The sequence below is a fragment of the Schistosoma mansoni genome, chromosome W (genome assembly GCF_000237925.1).
Source record: "Schistosoma mansoni strain Puerto Rico chromosome W, complete genome".
NCBI classification, from domain to species: domain Eukaryota; kingdom Metazoa; phylum Platyhelminthes; class Trematoda; order Strigeidida; family Schistosomatidae; genus Schistosoma; species Schistosoma mansoni.
In genome coordinates this window covers 59,457,235-59,477,360 of record NC_031502.1, presented here as the reverse complement: position 1 = coordinate 59,477,360, position 20,126 = coordinate 59,457,235, and the positions used below count along the sequence as shown (strand labels likewise).

The 20,126-nt window shown below is 39.2% G+C and overlaps 1 protein-coding gene across 1 annotated transcript in view; it reads right to left on the bottom strand.

Annotated features, from left to right (window-relative positions):
* Smp_077070 (hypothetical protein) overlaps positions 1-8,118 on the bottom strand; it is a 12,109-nt gene extending 3,991 nt beyond the window's left edge. Inside the window, exons 1-3 of the mRNA XM_018790343.1 lie at positions 7,901-8,118; positions 7,761-7,865; positions 7,562-7,723 (exon numbers count right to left, since the gene is read on the bottom strand). Coding sequence (XP_018655695.1) covers positions 7,562-7,723; positions 7,761-7,865; positions 7,901-7,982 — 349 coding nt within the window. The 5' untranslated portion in view covers positions 7,983-8,118. The remainder of the gene's footprint in view (positions 1-7,561; positions 7,724-7,760; positions 7,866-7,900) is intronic.
* Positions 8,119-20,126: the final 12,008 nt, after the last annotated feature.

Genomic DNA, 20,126 nt, shown 5'->3' with positions numbered 1-20,126 from the left:
GGCATCAACAGTGGCGTAGAAAGTAGTTAAACACTGGATTATAAATTTGGGTGTCCCATCAACAATTACGGCCGACCGTGAAACCCAGTTTGAAAGCAAACTTTTTCCACAACTTACAGACACTTTTGATATAAAGAGAATCAGGACGACCACTGCTTACCATCTGAATGCTAACGGAATGATAGAAAGGTTCCACCGACAGCTAAAAGCCTCTTTGATGGCCTCAGGAGGAGATTACAAATGGGATACCAAGTTTCCTTTGATATTATTAGGCATTCGCTCAACTATCAAACAAGACATCGGTTGTTGTGCTGCTGAGTTGGTTTGTGGGACGACGTTACGTTTACCTGGTGGGTTTTTGACCGTGCGACAGATATTCCAGCAGATATAACCAACTACGTGCAACAATTAAAACAACAGATGAAATCCATCAGGTCCGTCGAACCACGAACCCAGAAGGCGAAGTCATTCGTACCCATCGAATTAGACAAATGTTCACATGTATTCGTCAGAAATGATAGAGTACGACAGCCTTTACAGACTCCTTACGACGGTCCTTTTAAAATCGTCCGAAAAGACAGCAAAACAGTTACGGTAGAAAGAGCTGGTAAACATAATACTGTTAGTATCGACAGAGTAAAACCAGTGTTTTTGGAGCACATCAAGAAACAGACAACAATAAAATCATCTAAATCCGCATCAGAGCAAGCACCACACAAACTACCTGCAAAAAGCAATACTTCACACCGAAGTACAACGGCAACAGAAACTACAACAAGATCAGGAGGAGGAGTACACTTTCCAGATAGAAACGTAGCAACAACCATATTTATCTAGCCCAAATCCTGAAATTGTTCTTATAACACAAAAATCCTTTATTTTTATTAACTGTTCTTTATTGGCCCCACGGATCTTCATCATACTTCTAACTTCATGCAATCCCTTGAAGTTATGCAAAAAAACATCCATGTTCTGGATGGGAGCTTATGTACCAAGCCCATTCAACTATTGTATTATTTGTGTGTTCTCTGAAAGTTAGACATTTAATCCACTTTGTAAATTTATGTGTGAGTCTGATTGAGCGCATGACTCTGCACATCAATCTTTAATCTATTCTCTCATGAGTTGTAAGCAAAGACAATCAATAATTTACCCATAGTCCATTAACACTCATAAATATATATGGATTTTTAACACTCATTGACACACACATACTCACTCACTTGTTTTCCCTGTGTGCTTGCTATTTGTACACTTGCGGATTTTTACCAAACTTCAGCAATCAACTATCTCTATAACTGGTGTTCAGGCTTTTGAATAATCTCGAGTAAACCCATAATTATACTAGGAGATTTAGCCTGCATTAAATATTCAGTTAACGGGATATTACTTATTTATTGGAGTCAGATATAGAGGAGGGGGCTGTCTGGTGCTACCTACAGCCGCCACCTTTTCCACCTGTTTTGCTTTCGTTGCCCACTACTACTCACGGTCGTTCCTTGGACCTTTGCTTCACCTAGATCTGATTTGTTTTGGCTCTTCATCGTGTTCAGAGCCTGATGGTATGAATTTACGAGAATCCATCAGTGCAATAGACTTAGGAGAAATCCATTGGTTTTTTGTAACCCTCTGGTTTAAATCACTAATAGATGTCACTGCTGTTCTGACAGTTGTTCGTATATCTCTTCCCAAATGCCCTGGTACGACCGAGAGTGGGGAGAGTCCACTCTCCCTCTCCAAATGCTCTCATATGGCCAGCGAATATATAGCCTCTGACAGGGAAGTCCTACTCACTGCCTTCTCGTGGCATTACTGTTGTTTACGAAAGTGGGAGGACGAAAAGCGAATGTCCGGCGCTTTAACCGGATTGGTGGACACGGCGAGTCCACCTAGGGGAGTTGGAAAACCCTGATTCCAAACTTGTGGTGCACATGGGCTCCAGTATCCTGAGGGAACAAACGGCGTACGAATCAACCGTTGGTCACCGGCTACCATGGGACTGCATCTCCTTATGATGCTCCACTGCCTTGTGGATCAGACCTTTAGGTCAAAGGCTCTGGGTGTGGCCCCCTAAGAAAACCACCTGTTTCAGTTTGGGCACCTGATTAGTATCACAGCCCTCACACAAATCGAATGAAATTTGTGCGGCGCATATGTATCTGGTGCTTCCTTGTACCAATATTTATGTGTTTAAATAAATAAATAATAATAATATCTTTCCAAGCAACATCTGGGTCAGCCTCGTTTTCAGAACTACCTGAGTGTGACCTCAATTGTTCCTGGAACATAGTTTTGGCTTTTTCGTCACTCATTTCAATTCTAAGGGGTCTTCTTAATGTGTCTTTCCTGCGCCCAGTAAGGCACAAGCAAACGTGTGCTCATAATAGAGCATGATCGAAGTCTAAGCATATATTTCAGAACAAACGACAGTCTTCTATCAAGCCTTTCCAACGATGATTGATGGCAATATGGTTTATCTGAGTCCATCTTTGGTTTGATACAAGGGGTCTCCATGTTAGACGATGTCTCTCCTTATGCTCAAAATTAGTGTTTGCTAAAAATAAACGACTTGTCTGAGCATAGTTGCAACAGACGATCACCGTCTGTTCTCTGGGCCGGGATACTAAAATATCCACCTGTCTTTCTGTTTGATTTAAGCTACCTACTTGGGCATTAAAGTCACCTGCAACGAGTACCATGTCTGAGCATTTAGCTTTTTGAAGAAGTTCAGAAAGCTTTTTGTAAAGTTCATCTTTCACTTCAACCGGGCTGCAGTCCGTGGGAGCGTAGGTAGAAATGACGAAAAGGCAGCGAAGTGTGTCCCTATCCTTTCGAGTTCATACAGAACCGTTTAGCCGGACAGCACATAGGCGACTGTTAACGGAGACCAACTCTTATAGTGTTTGTTCTACCCTCGTACTAAGTGCTATGCCTACACCTGCAAGTTCACGAGAACTGGCCATAGGGTCGCCAAATACACGGAGAGTGTATTTCGTTGGCTGTCCATTTCGGCGAGGTGAGGTCAAGTGAATGACAACACTAGGATCCTGTATGCGTGTTTCGGGAACACAGCATATATCAGTCGTATGAGACTTTAGAGTCATAGCCAAGGAAGCCTGTTGACCGATTTGACTTAGGGTAAGTACGTTGAAGGCTTCAATGTGTAGTTTGGAGCCAGGTTTCAGCAGACCTGGGACAGTGTTTAGCGCACTAGTATCGTTAGCTATGGTGACACTTGAGGAGGAAACCAAAAGATGAAGTTTAGTGTTGAAAGTCGAGGTGGGAGGAGTAATAAGAATCGAAGAGGAAAATTGATTATGAATACTGTGATCTAGTGTGGTGTTAGGGGTATGAGGTCGGTTATCACTTCCCGGTTGCCCACACCATGGAAGGGTTCTTCTGGAGGTACCTGAAAATGAAATCGGATTAAAGGTAGTCTAAGTGACTTGAGAGCGTGGTTGCAGTGCCCAAGGGACAGCTGCTTGAGGTCGGTTACACACAACCTTTTTGTGAGTAATGTTCATGTTAGCTCCATACTTGTTGAGACCTTACCAACGGAGACGAATATCCATGGGATAAAGCGAGGTGTGTATTTTTAGGCTCGACCTTTTCTAACCCCACCTCTCCTCGTAGGATGGCAGTATCGCTGTTATGCTGGTTGTCTGAAGGAAACCCCTTACTGCCGTCACACCTCTGTACAGTTAGCAGTACGACTGCGTCTTCGGACCTTGGGTTTGCTGCTTTTAGTCTTACCACTCTTCAACCGACCTGTCTGGCATGGTGGGACCTTGAGGAATGATTGTTCCAGCCAGTATAGCTCGATGCCCCCAAATGCCCTGGTACGACCGAGAGTGGGGAGAGTCCACTCTCCCTCTCCAAATGCTCTCATATGGCCAGCGAATATATAGCCTCTGACAGGGAAGTCCTACTCACTGCCTTCTCGTGGCATTACTGTTGTTTACGAAAGTGGGAGGACGAAAAGCGAATGTCCGGCGCTTTAACCGGATTGGTGGACACGGCGAGTCCACCTAGGGGAGTTGGAAAACCCTGATTCCAAACCAATGGTGCACATGGACTTCAGTATCCTGATGGAACGAATGGCGAATGAACCTGCTGTTGGTCACCGGCTACCATGGGACTGCATCTCCTTATGATGCTCCACTGCCTTGTGGATCAGACCTTTAGGTCAAAGGCTCGGGGTGTGGCCCCCTAAGAAAACCACCTGCTTCGGTTTGGGCACCCGGGCAGTATCACAGCCCACACACAAATAAATGAAATGATGAATTCTATTGACGATGCTATTCTCGCTCATATTAGAAGCAAGACAATTTACACTATTATTATTACCATTATTATTATTATTTACTACGTCGCTTTTTCACTCCCTTCATTCCCAAATTGTGTATCCTTCCTTTTCAACTTATGCAGTAGCTCGCCCATGGTGGAAACTCTATCCTATCTAAACGATCTCCAGTCACTGTCTGGTTGAAAGTGAATGCTTCCACCGATTACGAATACTGAAGCAGTCCTTCTGAAACCACGTACGCCGTTCAAGCTGGCTTCCTTCAACGTTCGCACACTAATGCAGATCGGACAACAGATGGGGCTGGCTATGTCTTTAGAAAGTCTTAATGTTGATGTTTGCTGTCTATCCGAGACCCGTATTCAAGACTCTAGTAAAGTACTACAAATTCGTTCTCCATCTGTCGCTTCGAAAAGCTTTTTTCACGTGCGCTTATCCGGGGACTCTGTGGCATCTTCGTCTGGTCTTGCAGGCGTTGGTGTTGCACTAAGCGCTAGGGTTGAGGCAGCACTAATCGATTGGATCCCCATTAACGGTCGGTTATGTGCTGTTAGATTAGAAAGTTCCATCAAAGTGAGAAGAAACCGGCATGAGAAACGGTGTCTTTTCGTCATCTCCACCTATGCCCCGACAGATTGAAGCCCGGATGCAATCAAGGATGAGTTTTACCACCAGTTAACAGTTCTTCTCCAGAAAGCGCGTTCGACAGATATTGTAGTATTAGCCGGAGACTTGAATGCTCAGGTCGGGCGTCTAGGCACAGAAGGGTTCATGTTGTTCCTGTAACAACTATCGGGGGATAAGTCTACTTCCGATTGCGTCCAAACTATTGGCTTCTGTCATTCTTCGTAGGTTGTTTAAAACCCGAGAACGATTGACTCGCGAGGAGCAGGCTGGTTTTCGTTCTGGTCGAGGATGCATTGATCACATCTTCACCCTCCGCCAAATGTTAGAACACCGTCATACTTATCGCAGGCCAACAATCGTAGTGTTTCTTGATATCAGGGCTGCCTTCGATTCGTTGGACAGGACTGTTCTCTGGGATTGTCTATTGAAGAAGGGTGTGCCTGAGAAGTTCATTAACATCTTAAAGGCCCTGTATACGAACACCTCAGGCAGAGTGAGGGCATACAACCACCTTTCTCCCTTGTTCCATTCGAGCAGTGGGGTTAGGCAGGGTTGCCCGATCTCACCATTCCTCTTCAACTTTGCCATCGATGACATCCTGGAAACAGCTCTGATGGATGTAAGTAATGGCGGTGTGGATATGTTGCCTGGAGAACGACTTCTCGACCTCGAGTATGCGGATGATATTGTCTTACTGTGCGATAATGCCCAAGGCATGCAATCCGCACTTAATCAGTTGGCAATCAGTGTCCGCAGGTACGGCATGTGCTTTGCACCCTCCAAGTGCAAAGTACTCCTACAAGACTGGCAGGATTCTAATCCTGTACTCACCCTGGATGGTGAGGAGATCGAAGTAGTTGAGAAGTTCGTGTATCTAGGTAGCTATATAAGTGCTGGTGGTGGCGTGAGTGATGAGATTGGTGCACGTATAATGAAAGCCAGAGCGGCTTATGCCAATCTGGGCCATCTTTGGCGCCTTCGTGATGTTAGTCTGGCTGTAAAAGGTCGGATCTACAACGCGTCGGTGAGAGCAGTTTTGCTCTATGCTTGTGAAACCTGGCCTCTCCGAGTTGAGGATGTTAGACGTCTCTCTGTGTTCGATCATCGTTGTCTCCGAAGGATTGCTGACATACAGTGGCAACACCATGTTAGTAATGCAGAGGTTCGGCATCGTGTGTTCGGGCGCCGAGACGATAATTCAATTGGTGTCACCATCTTGAAACACCGACTTCGGTGGCTTGGACATGTTTTACGAATGTCGTCCCAGAGACTTCCACGTCGTGCATTATTTGCCGACTCTGGGACTGGTTGGAAAAAGCGGAGAGGAGGTCAGTGTATGACATGGTGTCGTGGCATGAAAGAAAGCTGCAAAGGGCTAGCTTCTGTTGGTCCTTCACGACTCCCTGGCTGGGGTCCGAGAGATGGTGCAACACAGTGGCTAGAGACGTTATCAGATATGGCTCAGAATAGAAGCCAGTGGCGATCCTGCTGCAACCTTCTTTTACTTCCTACATAAAGAGTGGTTCTAACTTTCTTAACTGAAAGAGTCTTCTGGTTGTACATTTCAACCCGCCTTATCTTTTCATCCCTTCTCTTCCTACTTTCATTATTTTGTGTGGCGCATATGTATCTGGTGCCCTTTTGTACCAATATATGTGTTTAAATAAATAAATAAAATAAATAGTATAGCTCGATTGGGTCATCACGATAGGCAAATCTGACCACAACGTCAAGGTAGCAGCAACTGTCGAGCTTCAGATATGTAACCCAGTTGCTGAAAATGGAATATTTAAATCATCCAGCAACGAATCAACTGTATTGTAATCACTTGTGTCGTATATCAATGTACTGACCGAAGATATTAACTCGTCCAATGAACAAGTTAATGGTAAAACTACACATTCTTTTAAAGCTTGTACTCATATATTCACGTAAAATACCAGCCTACCTATTACAAGAATAGCACTATAGCCACGAAATTTAAAACGACAGATTTGGGATATCTACTTATCCGTGACGTTAGCAGCTAATGGACTGATGTCATTTTAGAAGACACAAAAGGCATTAAAAGTACTAAGACCTGTGATTTTATTGCTAAGACATTTTGAATTATTGTCGTAATTAGTGAAAATGCGCTTTATGTTAGAGGTTATCAATTTATTTGATATTCAATAACCATCCAAATACTCACTGATATTAAGTGGTTGTGTCCTAAATAATTTTGTCTGACTGATTGTTTTACACTTCATCTAGACAAAAGTGTTTCATGTCACTAACTTTGATAACCTGAGTATCTCGCTCCTCCGAGTGTCGTTTAATTTAGAAATTAAAAACAGTTACAACAAATTGGTTGACTTGGTCTCGACTTGTTTCAGCACCATTTGACCAGCATTGTACATCCTGTTTTTAATAGCTGAAATCACGATTATAATACCATTATATATTCCTTAAGTAGCAAGTACAGCATTGTTTTTTCAATGCAGACATCAACAAAACAACGAAAATATAAGAAACTGCTTAACTAAATACGAAGTTAATGTTCGCGTCTGAAATACAAAGTCGATATACCCTCATAGAAGATTTAATGGTTTACTCATGTATGTGCATTATAAAATATAAACATGCGCCTACCAAATGTGGACAATCCAGTGACACTAGTCGTATATTTTTTCTTGCCTCTGGAAGTTTTAAATACTGCTATTTGCTGCTTTACTGGTTTTTTAGGTCCTCCCTTTCCACCCCTAACTTGACGTCCTTTAGGCGCTGCCTCAGTTTGGTTTGAATCCATATCATCTTTAAAGTAAATGGGTGACAGAAATTGAAAACGTACCGGTATTAAGTCGTTCAAACTCTTCAGGTAAATTTTTCTCTAGCCATGCTCGACACTTATCAGGAAATGGTGAAAATTCACAATACTCCAGAGGCATAGTGCATTCTGTATGAAAGTATTTCATGAGCAAAAACACTAACCACCACAATACTTAATTGTCAAAGGATATTCGACATCAGGGTCCGGCCTCGCTCGCGGCATGTACTCATAGTTTTCAGTCATTACAGTTTCTGTTAAAATAAAACTGAACTAAAACAACAAAAAATATGAAATTAGCGTCTGGTATAAGTGCTTTTGATTTAGACGTTGGAAGTCGATCGATTGACAGCCAAAAACGTAATTATTACTTTGAATTTTGAGTTAACGTCTGATGAAAATAAACGTTCACCATAACTGCTCAAGAATTGCTTATGAATACTCAAAAACGCCCACGTATTTGATTCGCTAGCACCGGTACATTAGTTTAAACATGCCAAACCTGTCTTAATTTGAACAACTGGATCTAGGTAGATAGATAAAGGATGGGACTCGTAAGAAAAACCTTCCCCTGAGATTTGGTAAAAGTTATTTGGCCAACACGCACACAACCGGGCCTACACCTTGCCTGGTTTACCTGAGCTTCAATTAAGTAGTGGATTGCGTCACATTGTTTACTAAGTACATAGATGTATTTTGCAGCTACCAGCTCTAAAAGCTTGAAGGTTATCGTGTTTATTGATACTCTTCAGCAAACTAATGACACGCCACCACCTGGAAATGGTAACTAGTTATTCCTCACTGATATTTTTCCTGGTTTATTCTCACACGTACCACTGATATTCCACATCAAACTGAGCTCCTAAAAGTGTTTGGAATGTTGAGTATATGAATCATTAAACCAAATGAGATATAAATTGTATTATAAGCGGCAAGACCAACTTATCAACGAACCAGTCAGATTTAAAATAGGTCTTGAATCTTGAAGCAAAATTCAGTCATCCATGTGGCAAAATAACATATTGGCATTACAGATCGTCAGTTTGTGACAAAAGCTGTAATCCTAGTTTTCAATCTCTAGCTGTAAATCCCAATTCCTCACATTAATTTATGGTCTTCATTTCACCCTACTAAGTCGGCCGATATCCCTAAGGTCACCTACGCATAACTCGAAGGTCGTCCATAAGATATGATCTCACGTGAAGAAGTGATTTAAATATGATATTAAAAATGATAAAATGAACGTAAGGGGATTCTGCTTAAGAAAGCAGCACGTGTCCGATTTGTGTCACTTGGGTTGGAATTAGGAGGTTACCGCTTGAGGATTTAAGTGTTCTCCCAGTACCGGCCAGCTAAACACCTAATAACTTTAAAAAATGGTCCCATCTCTTCACTTTCCCACTCAGTAGTCAACAGAAATTATATCTCTACTGCCAGTCTCTTAATGAAAACTAGGGCACAAACTTCATTCTAGCCAAGTAAAGGTGTGTAATAACGCTTTGTGTTTCCTCAACTTTAAGATCACCTGGTGAGATTCATTTAACAAAAGCGCCTCTCACTCTTTGAGTTTTGCTTTATCCGAACGCACACAACTGTTATAATTATTGGTTAGAGACTTAAAGACTTGGGGGATATCGTTTAAGTTCGGAAAGTCCGTAGAGATTAGTTATATAAACTACCACAACACATCCAATGTGTATACTTTACGTAATACACTCAAGAAACTTTCGAGAAATTAAAGAGACAAGAATACCATGTCGTCATACAACTTTGGATTATATTATACAGTTCACGTCTAATTCACTTTAGGAAGTTAACTTGCCAGTTCATATTGGATCGTCTTGAATATATAGATGGTGAAACATATTGATTCAGATTCAGCATAAAACCAACCTTGAAGTAAACACGCTACTGAAGACTTACAACCAAACAGCAACGCAATAGGCGAACACCGCGCCCGGACTACGATGTAACTTCAAACCATAAGTATTGCATTAGACAGTTAGCTAACAGTTTGTTCCTTGGGAACTGCTTCTAATTCCTACTTATGTTGAAAAAGTGGATCTGATTGATGATTTCCCAGTCATTTATCAGGATGACTCGGAGTTCTTTACGGACTGACCCTGTAAAAGTGTAGTTCTGCAAAGTACAATCCTTGGTCCTCTTTTATTTTTACTTTATGTAAATGAATCAAAAACTGCATCAAAGTCATCTGCTCCACTCTTCGCCGATAACATGAAGATTTGGAGACCCATATATTGTGTCATATAGAATAGTATAATAATATATCCACATGAAACAATTTTTATATTGAAGATTTTTGGTTTTCAGGCTTAGTAACATGTTGAAGGCTTCAAAAGATTCAATAGTTGTGAAAATCTGCATTTATTTCGTTACGCTATTGTTTTCTTTTCCAAAACCTATCAATTTGCAATGACTGATCTTAATTGGGTGAGAATTGGCTGAAACTTCATTGTGATTGTCTTAAACTAGTTACGGAATTTGGACAGATGTTTTATTCATTGAGCTTAGTACAGATAATCATAATGGTTTGTGAGTATCCTATCGTTAACCCTGAGTGTAGAGTTGGTGACTTATCGTGACGGAATATTCTATGATTGTTTTTCGAAAATGCCGTTACATCCAAACCCTAACAGTGATTTATTTCAAGTAAATAAAGTAACATTGAGCTACTGGCCACTTGCAGTATTCGGAAATGCTAAAAAAGATCTCATAGTTTTGAATTTGCACTATGCGTGACACATTGGGACAAAACTAGTACTTAGGTATATTCTAACAAGTTGATTTAAAGATCAGTAGGAAAGAAGTCGATGACGATTTGTTGAAAAATTGTGTTACTATATTCAGAGGTAGACAAATTCAAGAACTCTTAGAACCGCAGGAAGTGGGAAAGGCATTTCATGTTAGGTAATGCTGCTATAGGACGATAATGGTTGATCAAGTGCTTTCAGCTAGTGGTGGTCATTAAAGCTGTATGTCAATTAAAACATCAGGAACCCACAACCAAGACATCTCTCAGGCTGAACCACCTCTGTGTTAGCCGACAGACCACTGATCATTGGGCTGTCTATCAAGCATAGCCAAGGATGACTTACACGCATTAATCAACTGTTAGTCACGAACTAGTCCATGCGCTAGTGGTTGCACCTTGTTTCTGCAAACTGTTCTTAATATTGCGTTTCTTTAATAACATCATGTTTGTTCTGTAAGGTTATCAAAGCACCCACAGCACCTGAATATCGCGAAAGAGTAGTACAAGCTAGGTATTAACGTCAAAGTGTGACTTAGTCGCGAGCTAGAACGTCACACACTTCCTGTTTAACTTAAGTAGACAGAGATCATCCACATAGATAACTTACAGTGGTGACCAATAACATCAATGGAGTTTGTATTAGATTCTTGGGATTTTTAAGGTTCCCTTTTATCGGGAAGCACTCTCCAAAATGGAAGGTATAATCTATTCTTCACATTGCTTTCACTTGGTCTCATTCCTTTGGTGAAAAAATTGTACTCATCCAACAACATTTCCAACGAAAAAGTATATAAATAGGAATTAAAAAATCCATTGAGTTGATTCAACGGAGAGACAAAAGATAAAAATGAAACGTCATTGTTGCAAAACACGAAAGCTAGTTGGACTGGAGTAAAGTTGTATTACACATGGTATTCCTTATGTGTCATGAGCACTTCAATATTCTGCTGGAACGCGCTACTTTGACTGAGTTTTCGAATAGTGTTGAGATATTGTCGAGATATCTAGCTCATGAATGTTGCGTGGAGACAAATGCACATGTCTGATTATGATTTTGGTTTCCAGTCTCCTTAATAATACGTTGAGTTCCATATTGCACAATATGTGGATGAACTCTATTGCTGAAGTGCCATAGCAATTTAAGAATATCCCAGGAATGATGGAAGTAGGTTTGCAAGTGTTATTTACTTTCCGTTGAGAAGCTTCATCGGCTGCTGATTCATGTATGTGCAAAAAGATATCAGTAAATCCTCTTGGGTCGTTCTGTATATGATTTACTCCATTGTCGACTATTTCTCTACTTCCGATGAGACATCTTGTATGATCGATATCAAGATTAGCAATGACTGCATTTATCTTTACTGGAGTAATAGACACGATTCCGAAGTTGTAGATTTGCTGTGATGTGATTACCAAATCTATAAGATCTTACATGGAATCCATATGTTTATCCATATCGACTCTTCCTATCGTGACAATCGACAATATGATGTCTAGCACTACTGGAGAATATATTTGGGCTAGGGATGAAATAACACATTTCATGTGAAAGATATTGTAACGGAGTTGAAATCACCATGTATTATGTTGGTAACAGATTCTGTTTTCTCTCTATTACAGGGTGAGCAAGGATAAACTCTTTGAAAGAAGAACAAGCCCTGCATACACTGAACCTACAAGATGATTCATAAGACTAATTTGTAAACCAGCTTTTCCTTCTGTACATACTCCCGCGAATTTTAATTTTCGAAATAAAAGACTCATGACTTTCACTCCGTGTTCTCTCTTGGTGTGAAGTTCTCGAATTACATTGCGTGTTGTGGTTTCAGGTCTTCCCCACCTTTTCGTGACTGCCGATAATACGTGCTACAGTTTGAGTCACTCAAAACGACCGCTCCTGCAAAGCTGAGTCATACAATACCGATCAATTTTTCCTTCACTCACCATTTCTCAATTTCCATGAATGTTAAATGTTGAACACGAATCTTCTCAGTTATCTTGTACTCAGCTTTGGAGATAGTGTGGCTGAGGACCAATATCACCACACTCTCTTATTATCGTCCTCCATTCAACTTATTTTTTCATTCACATAAAGTCGATTTGTTAATGCACTTATAATAAAACTTCAGTTCCATATGAAGAATTACTTAAAATTCGCCATTCAACAGATTTGATTTTATGTGAAAATAATGGGTTATGGGCATTCTGAAAAAGCCACTGACTTATTTTACTTAGGCTTGATATCATACTTGTTAACTATATCACCGACGTTGTCCAATATGTTCAACTCCAGGTAAACATTTACGTATGTCATATTTCCGCGGTATTGTGAACATTAGGTCCAGAGGCTGCAGATGGGTTTCGTTACTCAAGCTTGGTATCAAACAACTATCGGTCACTAACAAAAGATTTGCTTAGTATTTCTCATTCCGAATGAAATGAGATAAAACTCCAGGAGATCGTAATAGCCTATAATGATCGTTTTTCGGCTGCCTCTCCTCACCACACATTTCCATATTTTCTCTTACTGGGAAGATTTTTGAGAATACGGCTATAATTTTCAACCTACTTGTCAAGACGTTAATTTCGCATTGGTCTAACTGCCTAAGGTAATGCTCACGTTAAATCGACTATGATCACCTTAAGAGTGCTTTTGATTTTGACCTGTTTCAAAGACCATGGCCAAAGACAAAGGTAGGCTACTTGAATGGTATATTGTACCTGAACCCAGCTTGTGATCGAGTACGTTCACTGAGACTATTTTCTTTCTAGGAGCCAATCGGCATGTCTTCGACACTACATGTTTTCAAAGTTATAATGTGATGCGCAACACTTTTAGTGGCTTGTCGCATTTTCGACGATACTTTTCCGAGTTTAGGACACCTGTTTTATATCCTTCAAAAGTGTACACAAACTTGATACTCATCTCGAGGTTGTCGAAAGCCAGTCAAACATTTTGTATCAGAAAGCGATAACTTGATGTTTCAGTTTACTAAGATTCGTTTAGTTAGGGTCGGTGTGTAAAATGTGACGTTCCATTAAGTTCACGCTTATGATAAGGATTATTATTATTATTATTCACAAACACCTTATGGGTACATAAGTGCTGTGAAGAAACCATTTCGGGTTTCTTCAAAAATGCAATAATACTCAATTTTCAATAATGTTAACATTACATTGTGCCTGTGGTGATAAGACTAGTGTAAGATCCTGTGTAAGACCGTAACATTCAAAGTAAATTGTCAGGGTTATTAAGCTTACTTTACTAGGAGACTAAAAGTTGTAACATAATATGGTTAGCTAGCCATGATGTAATCGTCCTATCTATATGGCCTCATGTCGAAGTCTCACTGTTATCTATACTGAATTGTCCTACAAGGTATAGGGACTCACTGCTTCCTAATAATTTTTGAAGAACATAAGTGAACTTATCTTTGGAACATATTTAATACAAATATGAAAAAAGCACAGATACCATTCTACATGTGTGAGCCATGGTATCTCAAATTTTCCCAAATCACCACACGCTGACTTTCACCATCTTTCATTCGCTGTTCAAAGACAGTGTGAAGCACTTCTAAAGAAAAGTATATTCAGCTTTAATTATTATACCCATCATTGTTATGAGCTCAAGTCTAAATAAACATGCAGTTTGTTAGGTTCGGAAGCCACCATGAATTTTCAATGCTGTAAGTCACCGTGTGTTCTCTGTTTGGAAGGAAACAGATTGGTGGCCACAGTAGGTTTTTATTCGGACTGCAGAACAGAACACTTGCAGCGTACGTCACCATTTCAAACACGGAAAGTTTTCAACATTCGTTACCGGATAATAGGAAATATCAGGCTCTTTATGGATGAGAACAAGTCAATCAATCTGTAATATTGGGGTTGCTCTCCTACACTCAACATTGAGTCTCATGTTTCTAATTTTTATGCTGGATTAGCTATTCTACTAAGACAACTTATAACATGCTAACTCCGAATTTTACACGAAAACTGTGTGGCAGGCATCGGATGATGAAAAAAAACAGACTGCAAAGGATATAGTTGTTATTTTACTTAACACTCTACTCTCTATATGCACTCTCTGTTCTAATAAACAGCCTTCCTCATTACAACCTTAACTTCCCTTCCTTCATTCGAACCTACTCCGCCTTGATAAATATCACAACTCATTGTTCTTTATTACCGCGTCCTCTCATCTTGAACCCCTTGATCACAATTCACTCTAGCAACGTGAGCTAGTATCAATTTAATCCAATAATTTATCATACCTCCGTCTGTTCCACTACTAAATGTTAAGCATTGTTTATCGTTCATATCCAAGTGCCTTGCTGCTCCTTGTTTTCTTTCCTTCTCTTATTTTTCTCTTCAGAATCTTGCTCTGAGTACGAAGTTAAGGAACTCCTGACATCTGGAACAAACTCGCTGTAGGCGCTTTCCCAGGGTCATAGTTCGCACCAGGCGCTTCACAAGTCTACTCCATAACAATTATAAACTTAAAAAGCTGCATTACATAAATACTTAGCACGACCAAAATCTTGATACAATTTTTGCGAAGAGTGGATCTGGTGTGTAACGTGAACGCGATGCCCCTTTACAAAATACTTTGAATACACAGTATATGTGAACGAATGAACCGCTATTAACTTTTATAGATAATATTTACTAAACAACCCTGCTTGGGATGCATACTGTGTTCTAAATTGTAAATCATGCCTGTAAAAATGGTGTGTACCTGCCCTTGCAGAAATATATTATTACTATACCTACCTGAAATAAGGAAGGAAATAAATGTTTGTGCTATAATGCCACGACTTTGCCAAGATGTATTTGGCTTATGTTAACCACCCAACATACGCTTTTACAAATTCGACATTTCTGTCCACAGTTTCTGATGTTTTCTACTGGTTAAGTTTGCATTATTCTTCCTACGTGCCATGTCCTTCTTTTTCTATTACAAGTAGACAGATAACTAATGAATCTTGTGAATGCTGGTCAACCATGACCGATCGTAAGAAGCTCATAATATCCTAAACTCTTGTGAGTTCTTTAATGTTTTGTTTTCTTACTCTGAAAATTCACAATCCTATACTATTTCATATTCTTTGATTTGCTATCTATCCTTACCATCTATAAGCCACATATAATCTGACCAGTGTCTTATAACTTACACCATTAGTTATCTTCATAGCTGTGTGATATACTAAATTGGTGTCTAACCCACAATACCAAAGCTTTGACCATCTGACGTGCTTGTAACATGGAACTAGGAAGGACAATGTATTCCAATAGAGGGTTTGTATTAAATCACCATTCATACACTCCACAAACGTAAGAGAGCCTAACATCACAAAAGGAGGGGATGGTGTTACTGACCAACAAACATTATGGTGGGTAGACAACTTCAATCCACCCATATCTGTAGGGTAGATGTTGTTAAATTACGGCTACTTATGGTCAAGTGACATGTCACAAAACAATGGTATTGATGGTAATTTCTCATACAAAATACCTCTTTAACTCGTGTTTTTGACGATGAATTGGTTTCACTTCCTACCGAGTAACCCTATTACAGGCAAGACCAGACAATTCGCTAAAAACGAAGCCTACTCATGACCCTATAAAATCCATAAAAATACAAAATGGGCTGTAATAGCTATGACAGAAAATGGGGACAACTATCTGTGTATCAGAATTCTGTTTTCAGTACTGTATTTTCAAAGTGCACATGATCCTAAGCTTTCAGCTTGTTTTTGAACCACTTTCATTCATACAGTTCTTTGTCCAGTCGTACCATATTTACGCTTGTATTCTTTAAACTATTAGAATGCCCTTGTTTATAAAAGAATTAAACTAACTAGTTATACCTTAATTATTTCACCACAAATGACTGAACTTTGTCTGCCTTGCTTCTCTTCTTTCTTTTTTACCCTCCTTTTCAGCCCTCTCGAGATGTGCCATCGAAAACACATATGGAACGGGTTGTTTCGTCCTGCTCCATCATTAATGCTTCAGATGTTCCAGGAGGATATAAGATCACGGTTTCTAGAAGTTATCAACTTAACGTGGATTTACTCTTGACTATCAGCTGAACGTCACAAAGTAACTTCCATAAAGCACGCGGATTGTCATATTGACAATACCAATCTTACTAATATTATTTACATTCATTTGTGAAAGGTGTTATTCCCCATAATTCTGTGATAAGTGTACCTTATGAAATATCAATCTAACTGAGTAACCTGCAACAGTGAAGATTGTATCTTTCGTAACAATTTGATATTGCCTGTAAACTGGGATACTTCATGTAATAGACTGTTATTTGAAAAAAATTATTATTTTGCTCACAACGCACCCCAGTTCAGGAATCTAGAGAGTGTGAGCTGCAAATATTTATTACACAATTGCTGATTTAATCGAGGATAAATATGGCGTTATTTATTTCTTAAATGTCCTGTTGAATATTCTAGTTAGAAACAAGACGAAGTGAAAGTCTCGTAAATGAGTATTCCGAATGCATACATTTAATATAAACATACACTCCTCAAATATATGGACGATGATAACTTAGCCAGACGAATCACCTTGGAGTGAGAATGGCGAATAAATAACAAATCCCCATTTATGATATAAAAGACAGACATAAACAAGCCGAACACGTTAGGACGGATAAGGATTTAACGAAAAGAATCACCGACGACAAAGAAACATGAAAATTTTGCAATCAGGTTGTAATCATATTGTGGACAGAGTAGTCCAGACAAAAATAGATTGCGTAGAAATATGTTAAGAAATGTCACTTTATGGAGGAAATTGATCTAGTTTCAAATGACTCAAGGAAAGCATGCACTTGTGACTACCCAGAAAATTTCGCTCGTTTATTTTATCTTATTTTCCTTCTATTCATCTTAATACCTGAAGTCTGCTTGTGTTCGTATTTATGATTATCATAGTTATTATTATTATTATGATTTGTCCCTCGAAACATTATACATTCTAAAAACAAATTACCTTATGTCACACCAATATAAATTAGCCTCACAGATTCCCTTTATCTTCAGTGCGTATGTTTAACACATAAAAATTAATATTTGATAATCTTTTGCAATTAATTATGACTTTCGTTTAACCATCCTAAATTGTTATTGCACGAAATTTTTCGCCAACACTAGGTTTTGCACTGTAATCTATGACATGAATTTACGTGCATTTGCCCGAGTGAACCGAAAAATTAAAACAATGGTGACTTACTTCAGAGGACAATATTCACTACACTCTTATTATCATGATTGAACCCTGCCACTAGTTGTTCATTTCTTCTCTCCCTCACTCTTTTTCATCCAAACAAATATTATTCTTAAGTATCCGAAGTTTCTAACGAAGACAATATCTTGCATTACGCTTAACTAAATTAACTTCTCTGATTCATTTTATCTTTACTCCAAACATATGACTCACATATTTCGATATCTCATTATCCTTTGCAACTAATTGTGACTCCCATGATATCACTCCAAACCATCTCTGCGCAAATACTTATTCTACCGTCACATCTTGCCGCAGCAATACGCTATTTTCTTATTTATGATCTTTTTTCCTTTTGTTTTCCATTTGGCAATACATACACAATCGTTTATTCTTGTTCTGTGTTCAGAAACACACTTAATTAGCTAGTACCGTGTTTCAAGTTTCCTTTGTTTCTACTCCTTTATTTTCTTGCTTTCCTTCTTTAAAGCTAATCAATATTCTTCTCATTTACGCAGAGCCTGTTTTTTAATGTGGTAAGTACCATGCTAACATTGTCGAAACTTATGCATCATTGCATTTCTGAAGAAACCCGAAATAGTTTTTCCGCAACACCTATGTACCTATAGGCTGTTAATAAATAAAAATATTAACAATAAAAGTTGCGGCTTGTTTATCTGATTCCACTTTGAAAGATATGATTATGTTACCGAAATATACATGCTACCTACCTTCTTATACAATATTCAACTTCATTCGCGCTAGTAAAACAGGGGAATAAAATGAGTCATATAAGAGAATGGATCTTAAATACATGTGTTTCATACACTCTTTGCCCAGACAGACAATCAGGGAAACAATTAACAGAATACAGACATTACAACTCGTCGATTCTACTCATTACAGGCGTTAACATAGCTCAAAATGGATAAGGCATAGTGTGAAAAAGAGACAGTTATTAGATAAAACGATGAGAAGCGGACATTCACACAAAAACGGTCAAAGAGCACAGGTGTAGAAATACAAGCACGCAAATTTAGGACGTGACAGTGCAGGAGATTACAGTTTCCTATAGAAAAATTGAGTTATTGTGAGAGCGAAAATGACTCATTAGTCACAATTTACCTTTAGCTTATCATAGTAAATATAAGCTGTCAATAGACCTGTGTGAATCCTTGGGGCGAGACTATTATTTATGGGCGACGTTTGAGCGACCTTGGAATATTCACGTACTTACCAAGGTTAAATTAGGGTTATATACTAGTATGAGGAGTTAGGATTAGGATTTACAATTGAACATGCCCACTTTAATAATATTTTCCATTAATTTTATTGATACACTGGTCAGACTAACGTGCCAATAGTTACTATGCCTTTAACCCGTGCTTTGTAAATCAAACCGATAACTTCATCATTCTAGTTTCTCGGCAGTTAACACTGCTTCAGGAAAATATCAACCGATATTTCCAGGGCTTCGGTAACCACATTCACCTGTGCTCCCATGGTTCTAGAATAGGTATAATCTAGATCGCTGAACTTATCTAGTTTGTGATGTTGATGTGACTGTAAGGCAACTCCTTCCTCAATAACCAGGGAATCTATCGGCAAAACACCATCACTTCAGGTAAACGTTGGTCGTTTACTAATATTATCGGTATAAAACAAGCACCTAAAGTATTCTGGTAAATCTGTTGTGTTGCGTAGGGAGGTGAAATAGGCTTGTCTGAGAGTGCTTAGGATTTTAGTAAACTTTATGTACCCTTCCTGACTAACGAGGGGAAGTGAGCAACAATTTAAACATCCTTGACATCCTTTCTGGTCATACTCCATATTTCAAACCTTTCCATGTAATCTTCGAAAGCCTCAGAATTTGAATGTATATCCAACTGTTCATTAACAGGCTCCATAGCAACGTGAACATGATTAGAAATGTTTGGTTATTTTATTAACTAGGGATTGTCGAAGTGGCAAAACCTACAGTAAGTAGAACAAGATGAGCACAAATAAATGTATTATATTTTGACGTGCTTTTAGTTGTCACTACCCTGAGTGCTATGAGCTATTTATGTTTATGTGTCCAGCAAAACTAACGAGACGAGCATCAATGTCGAAGACACTCAGAATTATTTATTTCGGGAATTTATTTACCACCACAATGCAACTCAGACTGATCATTTGTTGAAAGAGATAAGCTGAATAACGTGCTCAAACGTTACCTGATGTGGATGCCAAAACTTACTACATAAGATTCAAATTTGGGGCTAGGAAAAAACAGACCACAGTCTCTTCCCAACAGATTTTGAAGTTGGTGTCTTAGGCAGGTCAAAATATTCATCACTGAAAAAAGTATGCGTTCCTTGAATTTTTTC